Here is a 13,212-nt window from a genome sequence, read left to right as displayed (position 1 = left end):
AAATTTATGATAATTTTTCGTGGGTACTTTTCAAGGAAATTGGCTTTAATGGGGGGAGAAACTATACATCGCATACATACAATGATGCTAAGCATGTTTTAAACATGTTTTAACTGGATATATTCATAGGAAAATCCACACATTCAAATGATTGTATCTCGTATGATTAATTTTCATGAAAGGTATGTTAGTAGATTTATTAGGAAAACATGTTCCTATTGTATACATCCATATTTACATCCTCCCTAGCACCAACTAACCAAAGAGAAACTAAGGAGATACTATGGAGAACACATGGACATAGTCAGAATAGCACTTCAGGCTTGTGATCTCCAGCAAGTATAATGTCACTAAAGTAATATATGTATAGTCATAAAAACTGGTAGCAAGCCTACTCTATTCTCCATGAATTTATCTAATCTTCTTCAAAAGCCATCCAAGTAACAAGTTATCATTTAATTCTGAGCAGTAAATTCTACATTTCAAGCATCAGTTTAATGAAGTAGTGCTTTACTATTTCCTCATTTTCCTCTTCATTGAATGGCACTGGGTTCTAGTATTACAAGAAACAAAGAAAAACTTCTCCCTATAAATTTTACTGCCTATAATTTTATATACACTTCTATGAAGTCCTTCTTTAATTGCTTTTTTCCAAGCTAATAAGCCCAAACTTTCCAAAAAGGGAATTTACTTTGTGCTACTGCTTTTTTCCCCTTTTCTACGTTTTCTCTACCTTTACAATTTCCACATAAAAATAAGTATCATACAAATTTATATTTCCAGTTAAGATACATCCCGTTTTATTTCACAGAGTAAACTTTCATTCGGCTCTTTCTGAACAAGGAGTAAGCAGTAGCAGAGGGCAAAGTAGAATGAATGAATTTATTTTTGTAGTTAGCTACTGTAGAAATTTTTTCCTGCCCTTGCTATATCTTTGGTTAAAGGTACAGAATTATATTTCTGGTAGAGAATTTGTCAACCTCTTACTCATTTTTTGATTGAGGAAGGGAATCCAGAGCTAGTGCATCTTCAACAAATGCCTATCAATCATCTATCTGAAAATCTCCAGGAAAAGGGAAGCTTTTCTTGCATTGTAGACTGCTCTTACTATTAAAAACCTCAATCACATTGTTCAGGCTTGTAATTTATAACCCAGATATGATACTTCAATAAAAATATAATTAACTGTGTGCACTAGACAACTCTGACCATAACGGTATGCTTCTGTTTTTGTAAGTTGAGAAAGGCAATTCTAGATGGTAAGTCAAGGAAGGAATAATTAAGTATTTCAGATAATTTATGGATAATTTGTCATCTATAATCAAACAGAATTAGGGATATAAAAGTTGATTGCAGCGGATGGGTTTTGCAACTTCAGCATCAGGCCTACATTATATTTTGTATTTTGTGACATTTCTTCAGTATTATCTCCACTTAGCATACTTTATTTATTAAATTGATAGTGGAAATACTTTTCTGTGTTTTCTTGTGCTCGCATTATAGGACCTTAGTTACCGTTGTGTTTCTGGTAATCTTAGAGAATGGGGAGATGGATAAAACTGAAATGGGAAGCTAGAATTATACTTTTCTACCTCTCATTAATTTTTTCTTCCCACTTTTTGTTATGTAACTTCCCTGTATTCTGTTGGGGTTTTTTTTTTTTTTTTTTTTTTGTTAAATGTTATTGCTTGTTACTTCACTTGTTCAACATTTCTATTTAAGACCGGAGTGTGCTGAAATGTTTATCTACTTTTAAAGTTTTACTTTGCTGTATTCTGTTTCATGACAGTATCCTAAAAAGCTAATGTTTGTGAGAGAAATTATTAGCTGGCATGATTTCTGTGACTGGGTTTCACCTAATATACTACAAGAAAAAAACCACTTGAGTCATTTAAACTGAGTATGCGCTGGGGGTCTTTCCTTGACCTCTGAGTTACTATAGCGTTTGCAAAAGAGATTGGGCAATGAGTACTATAGGATAACTGGATGCCTGCAGCAGCTGAGAGAGAATGCAGTTTTGTGGGCTTTAGAATGAGTGAAGGTGCTGCCTAGAAGAGACAGGCACTTTCAAGAGTGATGTGATTTCCGCAGGCAGGGAACCAAGAAGAGATTCGAATAAACTGACTCTCAGGTGCCATAATCTTAAGGGTAGCTCTCACAAAGTTTTCCCCTGGAAGGAGGAAAACGAGTACAACAACAGGTCTTTCAGCATTTTTTCTGTTTAGGTAGAGCTGGTGTAGTAGACCTTGTAGTACTGATGTATTCAGAACTAAATCAGGAAAATCTCTTTCTGTTTAAAGATGGGAGTTTGGGCATATACCACTGGAATTGTACAGATTTGTTCTATGAGCCTTTTATTGGAAGAGGCATAACTGGATACTGCTAAATGTCTTGTTTTTCCTTGATTCCTTTCAACATTGATAACAATATTAAATATGTTTATTTATTTACAAATAAGATTTCTAAGACCACCCAATTCTAAGGGACCAGGCAGCTCATAGAATTAATACTAAAAGGTGTAAAACAGCAGGCAGAAGAGAAGAAAATGTTGGTTATTTTAGTAGAACAAAACACATACAAACAATCAATAAAACCTCACATGTGGAGAATTTATGTCCCACTCACAGTTTGGGGAGGGGGAGTCATGTTTAAAGCATTCTTAAAGCCATTTAAATCTCTGGGGAGTACTGTTCCAGAGGGCAGGGGCTGCAACTGAAATGGCACACCTCCATTAGATGACATTGTTTAATGGATAGGATCCAGAGTTTGCTGATTTGTGTCTGTTCTGAGGGGCAGGCAGAAACAATGGACAAAGATGGTCCCTTAAATAAATAGCTCTTGCATGTACATGTAAGGATTTGTGAACAACAGACTCTTTATCTTCCACCCAGAAGCCCACTGGTAACCAGGGTGGGATTAATAGTTCCAAGTTTTCAGGAGTTAAAGGGTGAAAGTCTTCCCATATAACTGAACAAGACTGTGCCTCAGTGACCCAGTCAAGGGTCCAGTTTAAGAAGATATGAGTGAATTTATCTAGGATGTTCCTCACACTGTCCTTATATGTATTGCTGTGGCTCATCCTTCCCCAGCAGGAAAGAGGTCACTTTAAAATGGGCTATTGGTTGGCAATCTGTAGATAAGAATGGTAAGAATTGAAAAATATTTACATTTTGCTACTCTTATTGCATAATGTAATCCTGAAATGGGCTCTTAATTATATTGGATCAAATTCACTGCATGTCTCCCTTCAATGACACTCTAGGTATCTCTTCTGCCATTTAATTTTACTGAGCCTTCTGAGATTAAAGGGCAGGGAGAGGCCTACCCAATTAAAGCATCCCATAAAATGCTTATTCCAAGTAGAAAAAAGGGGCTCAGTCAAACTGTCCAATAGATTCTCAGTAAAAAAATAAACCCCCTCAAACCCCCTCTGAGAGGCATCAGAGACAGAGTGATTAATGGTTTCAACGTCCCAGAGTATGGGAGATGAGTGGGAGGACAGCACCAGCAAGCCAAAAAGCAATCAGAGACTTAGCTGACCATGACAAAGGAATAATCAGAATGTCTTACACTATCAAGACAAAAAAATAAATATATTTGACCACCTGCACGAATTAGGTCCTGGATGATCTGAATCCAGTCTATTGTTGCCATGTTGGCTATGAACTTGTGTGCCACCTTTGTGCCACAAGAGGGCAGGTTGAAGTCTCCTAGAATTGGAGCATGGGATTCTCCATTGCCAGGTCCATGGCTGAATTGAGCAGCTCTGGCAAGGATTTTCTGTGCAGCTGGGAAGTCAGCAAAGCAGCAAAAACTCATCTGCTTCTTAGACAACAACTTCAGCTCCAGGGATTTTATATCCAGTTATGTGCAGAGAGCTTAAGGCTTCCTGGCTAACAACTGCCACCATGATCTCTGCTATGGAGTTGTGGCTGGTGCCAAACCTGAACCACAGTTGGGCATATTTTGGAGAATGGAACATCACTTTTTTGGCACACTCTAGGTATCTCTTCTGCCTTGGTAATGTGTGCCAGATTAACTGACTCATTCATAATCAAATCATGGGTGAAAGCACCTTCTTACATCCTGCATTTAGTGGCAACAGCCAATGACCAGCACCACTGGTGACCTAATATTAGAGATGAATACTGAGAACTGGAAGGCCAATCAATCTCAGATAACCAACACTTTCTTATGAGTAGCCCATTCTGACATTCCCATCTTCTTTTATCATTCACTACTCTGATGTTAAGTGCTTGTGATGTCTCTCCCCTGCAACTCAGCTACTTCCCAAATTCTGTCTTCCCTCTCCCAGCCCTTGGGGCCACCTTATCTCAAGGGTTCCTCCCTATCTCATATTCCACTCTACAATTCACTCTCAACAACATCAAAGTTTACTATCCTTGGCTCTCTTTCTGCCTTAGCCCTGTTTTATTGGTTACCAATTTAAATAGCAACATTTTCTTCACTGTATACATCTCTTTCACTTTGCGGATTAACTATGCATGTATGGTATGTAGGAGTATGTGTTTATATACAGTACTGTAGAACGTGGGTGTAAAGAAGATGTATGAATTGCTCTGTTATAAGGAGATAAATGTTTCTGAAACTATTACAGTTAGCTGCCTTATTTCTTGCATTATTACTTTTGTCTACAGTATAGAACAGTGTTACTCAATCTTGGCAATTTGAAGATATGTGGACTTCAACTCCCAGAATTCCCCAGCCATTCTGGGATTTGAAGTCCACATGTCTTCAAGTTGCCAAGGTTGAAAAATATTGCTACAGAAAATATGTAGTTGGTTAATACAGTGAGCAGCCATGCTTCACAAGTCATAATCTATCCCCTATATTTTTCTTCTCTGTCAATAAATGATATTTTTATTCTCCCAGGCAATATTCAAAAATAGGAAGTAAAAGGGTCACTAGTGGGCCTTTGTTAAAAGTTGTACAGTTGGTGATAGCATATACTTGTTAATGTCCAATTTTATGAATATATTAAACTTAAAGTTTAAGTATGAAATGTACATGTGGGTGAAAGTCTTATGATTTTGTGTTTAGTTAGCTTGTTAACTTAATTCAAAAAAATCTGCAAAAGGACTCAAATTCAAAAGATTTCTTTTCCTGAGGCCATCTATGCTTTTATCAAATTTTAAGGCTGCTATCCTTTTAATGAATTCTGAGCAGTCAAAACACAATATAAAACATACAGTCCCACATATAGCCTGGTTCCATGCCATATAGGTCTTTAAAGTGAGAAGCAACACCTTAAAATACACTCTGAAGCTAATACGAAGCCAGTGTAGCTGAGCAATGTCTTCCAATCAGGAATAGGCACAACTGGCACACAAGATGTGTTTGTAAAATAGTCCTCCTAGGTATAGCTGATACCTGCTCCTTGAGCAAGAGCAGTGAGTCCAGGAGGACCCTCCTGTTCCAATTGCCCACCAACTCTTCCTGGGGGAATATAATTCATGAAGAGTTTATGATGGAAAATAACTAGATATGGGTGGCACTGAAATCCACAGCCATTCAGTCTTGTCAGGGTTGAGTTGAAGTCAGTTTTTCCCCATCCAGACACACAGCTTCCAGCTAGTGGGAAAGCATTTTAATAGCATCTCTTGGATGGCCCGGGACAGTGCTATACAACTGAGTGTCATGTTGAAATTATATCCCTTGCCAATCCCAGCGAGTCAGTCACATGGGGTGGACAGACTGCATTGCTTCCTCTAAAATAAGTGTTTTTATTTGCCCAATGTGAGATCAACCCCAGTATGTATTTGTATAAGATCAGTTCTATAATTAGTTAGTAGGGAATAGCAAAACAGTATTAGAAAAGAAAGAGGAAAGATGGGTCTCACAGAGCAGATCTTATAAAAACTAGCCGATATTTTCAAGTGCAATACAGGTAGTCCTTGATCAATGACCAATGAGCCGAGGTGGCGCAGCAGTTAGAGTGCAGTACTGCAGGCCACTTTAGCTGACTGTGTTCAGCAGGTCAGCGGTTCAAATCTCACCGGCTCAAGGTTGACTCAGCCTTCCATCCTTCCGGGGTAGGTAAAATGAGGACCCAGATTGTTGGGGGCAATGTAAATATATATATACATTGCTTACTGGTGTACACCGCTTAGAGAGTGCTTGCACTTAAAGCAGTATATAAGCCTCATAAATAAATAAATAAATAAATAACGATCACTTGTTCAGCAATCATTTGAAATTGTGATGGTACTCTCAGGTGTGAACAACGAGACCCACACATGCAGAATTCAAGCTAACTTGCCTATAAGAAAGGAATCTCCCCGGTCTGGCAGCCTAGCCCTGGGAACAATGAGACAAGGCTTCAAGGAACTGAGGGGTGGGGTTGACCATAGCCCTTTTGTGCTTGCAGAGCAACTCTGAGCTACCTCCGCATTTGATTCCTCCTCCCTACCAGGCTGGATGCTTCCCAACAGGTGCTGAACAAGTGCTACTTATGACTAGTCCTTGAAGTTCTGGTCATTGCATATGATTGTGATCTGGGTGCTTAACAACTGGCTCACAGTATCCCATGGTCACATAATCACCATTTGCCATCTTCCCTGTTGGCTTCCCACCAACAACTGGGGAAGCAGGCAGGGAAGGTTGCAAGTTACTCCCACCTGTTTTTCTTCCAAAGTCTCCCCGCCCCCTAAGATCTTGTACTGCATAGTACTGGCTTGTGCTGCAGCACCCCTTCTTTAGCCTGCTTGCACTTGTGCAGCATCACAACATCTCCTATTCAACTTACTCCCATGTGTGTGGCACTGCAACAACCCTTCCACAGTCATAAGGTCTTCGCTGAATGACGTGCAATTTTTACTTAATGGCAACAGGGATTGCCAGGATTGTCATCTTTAAGTAATGGGGTCATGTGACATCATGCTTTACAATCTTATTGTTTAACAATGGAAATTCTGCCCCAATTACTGTCTTTAAGTGAGGAGCCTGTAGGCATCAGCACTGAAGAAAGATTTAGTTGGTAGTCCAGGTGGCTTTCATACATAAAAATGAAACAGATGCCATTTTATTTTTGATTTCAATTAATACAAGGTCTTAGTTAAACCCTGTGTGCACGTTTTATTTTGTAGAGATTTCTAACAATATTAGGGTTTAAAATTATTATGCTTTTTGACTTTAATATCAGAATTCTAATTCAGATAAAACAAATTAAAATTATTCTAACAAAGGCCTATTTGCTTCTAGCTTGATTGTCCTCTATAATTCCATTGAGTGAAAAATCTGGTTTTTTTATCCACAGTCCTAAATATACCCACATGTGTGTGGTATCTGTAGTCATTCAGACATATTTTAAGAAATTATTCAGCATAACTTGATAGCATATTTTTACATTTACTTCTAAGGGTTTCAACCAATAATAGTTAATTTCACCTGTATAGTTTTTACTCTTTTCTTGATTCATCAGCCAGAAGTTGCTAATAGTTATTGTACATTTTGAATGAAACTAAGTTTGTATAAAATTGGAAAACATTAAGACAGCTACTTGTTTGGGGTTTTGAGGAGTTAAATTTTATAAAGCAAAACTATGATGTGAATGCTCAATACATTGTTTACACATATATATTGTTTACGCGTGTACCAATATGCCAATACTAGGGGGTTTGATTGTTATTCAAAGATGTTTATTTAAACATAACTTTCTCCAAGGAGCTTGCTGTTAATAGAGTATATGTATATTAGTTTCAGTTCCTGAAATAAATTAACAATATATTTTAAAATTTGAGAAAAGCACGTTATGCAGTAGTCCTCTTCCTCATCATGTACTACTTGCTTTAAATGGAGACAGAACATAACTTATTACATTGTGTGGATTTAAAACAAAAGTTTCTCTCTTCCCTTCCTAAGGCCTATCCACGATGCAGTGGAAAATGATCACCTAGAAATTGTCCGATTGCTCCTTTCTTATGGCGCTGACCCTACGCTTGCTACATACTCAGGTAGAACAATTGTGAAAATGACACACAGTGAACTGATGGAGACTTTTCTAACAGGTATGTAGACTTTTGTTTGTCCATTTGCAATTTGATATTCTACAAAACATAAATTACTCTTCAGATAACAGTAAAAGTAAGGGTTGTGGGGTTCAGATATTTTGTTGCCTAACTTACAACAGAAATACAGAGGTTTTTTTTCATAGTATTAGTATTGTGATTTAAAGTGTTAATATTTTAGTCTTCTGGGTAGCTCATAGATCTCTTCATCTGTGGTCATCAACAGTGGCCAATATTATGATGTCATCCAAATTTTGGGATGCGGGAAGAAACGTATGAATAACCAGTATGAAACATACAGTCAGGGACATTTCTTCAATTAGTATTCTGCTTTCCTCTTTTTCATACCTTCCCATTTTGCAATTGGAAATACTAAAGCTGTTTTCTCCAGAACAAAATAGTCTTACTCGAGTATTAATGCAATTACCAATTAAAATGAATAAAGCAACAAATACTAAAAATAGCAAAAATTAGTATTAAGGGTGTATATACTTGAGCTGGGGAAGTTCTCATAGTTTGGATATGGAAGACTTTATCTCTAACTAGAAAATCCATGATATCTTGGGTCATCCTTTCAGAGATATTTCCTTCCCTGCTTGCTCAATGCCTTCAAGAATGGCAGAGCTTCTAATGTCTTGCCTTCACTGAAAAGGTTGGGATACATTCAGAGATGTATCTGTCTGGAAAATAGCCCAAGTTGAACTGTATAACATAGTCAAACATCAGCACAGGAAATGTTTTATGACATATTATGGCAGAAACTGTTTTATGATAAGTTTTATGTCATAAAAATGTTTCCGTGTGAGTCCTGGGTCCTGGGTTTTGGACACATTCTGTAAGTTAGCTCACCTGAGGTATCATGGTTCAGATTAATGTGCTACAGTGCACCTTAGTTCCTGGTGAGAGGTTTGACTTCTTTCTTTCTTTCTTTCTTTCTTTCTTTCTTTCTTTCTTTCTTTCTTTCTTTCTTTCTTTCTTTCTTTCTTTCTTTCTTTCTTTCTGCTGCCCATATCACTGTCAAACAACTCTGAGTGTTTACAGCTCATGTATATCCTGGTAGACTCCCATTCATCCAAGTACTAACCAAATCCCACTCTACTTAGCTTTTGGGAGGGGAGCTATCAACTAAGTTCAGGTTTGCATTGTCACTTGTGCTTTCAAAGTTCTAGGCATCAAAAGAAAGATCTAGTGATTAAGGTGTGAAGATCTTGGCCTGATTGTGTAGCAAGTGTAGCCTAAATTTTATAGTCATATCTTCAGAATCAATTTGAAGCACACAAAACTGAAATACTGAAAATGAGATTTGGAGATTGCTGAAAAGTAAATGAAAGTAGAATAATTATATTTGAAAAGAAATAAGATACTTGATATTACTTCACTTAGAGTTCTGCAATATTTTGATTGTTACTTTATGTTAATACTGTATGTTTTCAGATAAGCATAAAACCTCTCTGGGTTATATTTTGTCATGCTATGATTGCAAAACTTCCCAACTTTGGATTCCCCCCTCCAATATTGTATTGTTGTATCTCTCTAGAGTATTTAACCGATCTCCAAGGTCGTGATGTTGATGACCCTGGCTTGTCCTGGGACTTCTATGGCAGCTCTGTGTGTGGTAAGAAGACATGGTGTTTTTGTTTTTGGTTTTTTTTTTGGTATTATTTCAAAATGTGTGCATGGTTATGTATGGGGAGGAGGCAGAATTCACAGAAAGGAGAGCAAGTAAAAAAAAAGGAAAGGGAGAAAAAGCACTGTATGACAAAGGGTCTTCAATTATTTTTGTTTTTGTTTAAATAGAGCCAAAAGGTGAATCAGGATTTGACATTCTGTCTAATCCACCTGGCCCAAATGATGAAGATGAAGATGGATTTAATGATATCTTTGAGTTTGAATTCTCAGATGTGCCTCTCTTGCCATGTTATAACATCCAAGTGTCTCTTTCTCAAGGGTAAGCACTGTTGTTGTTTATACTGAAGGGGAAGATGTGTGTGTTAATGTATAAATATCTGAGTTATTATTGACATACTCAGGGCCATCTTTTTGTCTCACTGAATGCAGTGAACCTTTCACTATTCAGTCTGCTAAAAATAGGTTTCATATCCTATGTATTTTTAACATAAAAAACTCCCTATAGATTGGCTTCCTTAAAACAGGAATTAGAATAGAATAGAATAACAGAGTTGGAAGGGACTTTGAAGGTCTTCTAGTCCAACCCCCTGCTTAGGCAGGAAACCCTATACCATTTCAGACAAATGGTTGTCCAATCTCTTCTTAAAAACTTCCAGTGTTGGGGCATTCACAATTTTTGGAGACAGATTGTTCCACGGATTAATTGTTCTGTCAGGAAATTTCTTCTTAGTTCTAGGTTGCTTCTCTCCTTGATTAGTTACCATCCATTGCTTCTTGTCCTGCCTTCAGGTGCTTTGGAAAATAGCTTAATTCCCTCTTCTTTGTGGCAACCCCTGAGATATTGGAACACTGCTATCATGTCACCCCTAGTCCTTCTCTTCATTAAATGACATACCCAATTTTAGCAACTGTTCTTTATATGTTTTAGCCTCCAGTCTCCCTATCATCTTCGTTCATATTCAATGTAAATATATTTCTGTGTGTGAATGTATGCTGATATTGCAGACATATTCACAAGATAAAACTTGTGGCTTGGTGCAGCTTACGAAAACAGACCACAGTTGGTTGAGAACAGGACATGGGGAGGGGTGGAGGGGAAAGAGAAAAAATCCTGTCCCATTGTGTGAACAGATGTTTGCTGGTTTAAAACTGGATTTCATCCATGAGTTTACTGGAGCGGGGAGCAGGAAGCAGACGGAAGAGTACAGAGACTAACCTATTTTTTTAATCTCTTTGCCTTAAATAGCAATGTATATAAAATTATTACTAGCAATTGATTGAAACCTCTCATCATCTTGTCAATATTTTACTTTTGTCTCTAGACCACGGAACTGGTTTTTGCTCTCTGATGTAACAAAGAGGCTGAAAATGTCACCCAGGATATTTCGCTGCAGTTTCCCAAATTTGGAAGTTGTCAGTGTTACAGAAGCAGAATTTTTCAAACAGGTGTCTTTGAGTCAGCTGTTTGCTTCCCAAAAGGATCTGGAAGCTTTCAGTCCAGAAGGCAAAGAACTGTTGGACTTGGTAGAATTTACTAATGAGTTACAATCTTTGTTTGGAGCCTCACTTGAATGGTTGCATCCAGATGAAGAAACTGATATTCATTGGTGAATCTCCCAGCTTCTTAATGTACAGCTCTGTGTAAGATAGTTCTTTATGTATATGTGTTACTGCAGTTGTTTCTGTAAAGAAAAGGATACTGTTAAATAAAAGAGCTTTCCTCTAATACACACACACACACACACACACTCACAAATATATCAGATGGGTGGACTTTTGGAAGATTTTTTTTTTAAAGAGACCACTCTGTTTTTACAAATTATAAAATTGGTAAAAAGTGTGCGCACATTCCTTTAAGTGCAGACAAACTTTGGTATAGATTTGTTTTTACATGGAACTTTTTTTAAAAATAAAATAGCTTTGTTTCAAACAAAGCACTGGTTACATAAAGATGCCTATTATAGGTGATGTGATCAATATTGTAAGCTTGGGAAAGTTTATTGGGGGAGACACTTCATTATATTTTTGTTTTTGTTTACAAAAATTCCTGCTTTGGCCAGGTATACACTATTGAATACAATTCAGTAGACTGTAATATAAATGAAAACCATACACATGCACATCTACTAATTGTGTGAACTTTTATATCCTAATTTAAAGATGTGAAATTTACTTTTCACATGGCAAACTGGATTGTTTATATATATATATGTATATATATATATACACACACACACACACACATTTTATATGTGTGTGTTTAAACATTTGATGCTCTTTATTTAAAAGAAAACTTTGAACTATTTTTCTGTAAAATACTGAAAACTAACCTATGTTGAAGTTGCTTAAAACTGTACAGAAGCTAAATCTTTTTTCTGAATTGTGTGTTTATGTTTGAGATTTGTGTTTTAACTTTGTAAGTAAATTCTTCTGCCTTTGTATTTATATTTTACAAAAAAAGATGCTAAAGGCAATAAAACTGTTGAAAAAGCAATGCTGAAATAACAAAGTTTTCTGTATGACCTTTGAGTGAACTGAGAACCCAAATGGTATCTTTTTTCCCATGAGTAAAAATGTGTAGTCTTTACCCAGAAAGAAAAGTCAAGTCAGTCTTCAGTCATATATAATCTGTCTTCATTCAAAATTTCAAACAAATATGTACACATACATACCCCCCCCCAAAAAAAAACAGTCAAGATTTGGCTGTAGATGGGACGGAGGGAGGGATTGGAAGTGACAAAACATGTATCATGAAGTTGTAACACAAATTCTAATCTTCACATACTGACATATGACATTGCAGGGTTTTGTTTTTTTTTTAAAAAAGAATGATTTTTGTACCAAGCGTATTTTGTAGTTTTATATCTGCATAGTTGATGTATGGGTTTGGCCTTACGTTAAGTCCAACATTAATTACTTTTTCACAATGTTGGACACAAGCAGCAGTGTTACAAGCACCGTATCATATTAGATCAGCAGTTCTCAACCTATGGGTCGCGACCCCATTTGGGGTCGATCAACCATTTCTCAGGGGTCGCCAAACAAGGCAATCCGCCATTTTTTCCCCTTGGGGGTGCCTCCGCGCACGTGGGCCGCGCATGGGGGCGCCGCCGCGCATGTGCGCTGCGCATGGGGCGGCGCGCATGGGGGCGGCGGCGCGCATGCGCGGCACGTTTGTGTGACGGGGGTCACCGTCACACAAACGTTGAGAAGCACTGTATTAGATGTTAGATTTGTTTTCTTAAATATTGTGGAAATATTTTTAGGAGTATCTCTTTTCCTACCTCCTTAATATTCAGCATAACTGGCTGGTGAGAGAATTTGCTAGAGAAAACACTTGTGTCAACAATTATTCAGCAGAAAGAAGATAAATTTGGACAATTCGGTTGGTGGGTGTAAGGATTCAGTTGCTCAGTGGAGAATTATCTGTGGTGGCTCTAAGCTGCTGAACGAAGTCTTGTAACCCTTTCTCAGCAGCTGTGCATTTTCTTCACTGGCTGTACTACATATTCTTCATCATCTTCTGCTGCTTACTGGAGATGAGAAGGCCCCCCTC

The 13,212-nt window shown here is 37.5% G+C and overlaps 1 protein-coding gene across 7 annotated transcripts in view; it reads left to right on the top strand.

Moving 5' to 3' along the window:
- The window catches only part of BCOR (BCL6 corepressor), a 73,688-nt gene extending 61,538 nt beyond the window's left edge, over positions 1–12,150 (top strand). For 6 of the 7 annotated variants that reach the window (XM_039342169.1, XM_039342166.1, XM_039342167.1 and 3 more), the window contains 4 exons: positions 7,882–8,027; positions 9,565–9,642; positions 9,825–9,975; positions 10,979–12,150. In XM_039342169.1, the coding sequence (XP_039198103.1) occupies positions 7,882–8,027; positions 9,565–9,642; positions 9,825–9,975; positions 10,979–11,267 (664 nt within the window). In that variant the 3' untranslated portion in view covers positions 11,268–12,150. Of the gene's footprint in view, positions 1–7,881; positions 8,028–9,564; positions 9,643–9,824; positions 9,980–10,978 lie in introns of those variants that run through there. The other variant, XM_039342168.1, reaches the window with a different exon arrangement.
- Positions 12,151–13,212: the final 1,062 nt, after the last annotated feature.

The sequence above is a fragment of the Crotalus tigris genome, unplaced genomic scaffold (assembly GCF_016545835.1).
Source record: "Crotalus tigris isolate CLP2741 ecotype Arizona unplaced genomic scaffold, ASM1654583v1 scf7180000017775.1145084777:2100578, whole genome shotgun sequence".
Taxonomy (NCBI): domain Eukaryota; kingdom Metazoa; phylum Chordata; class Lepidosauria; order Squamata; family Viperidae; genus Crotalus; species Crotalus tigris.
This window is presented reverse-complemented; position numbering and strand designations above follow the sequence as displayed.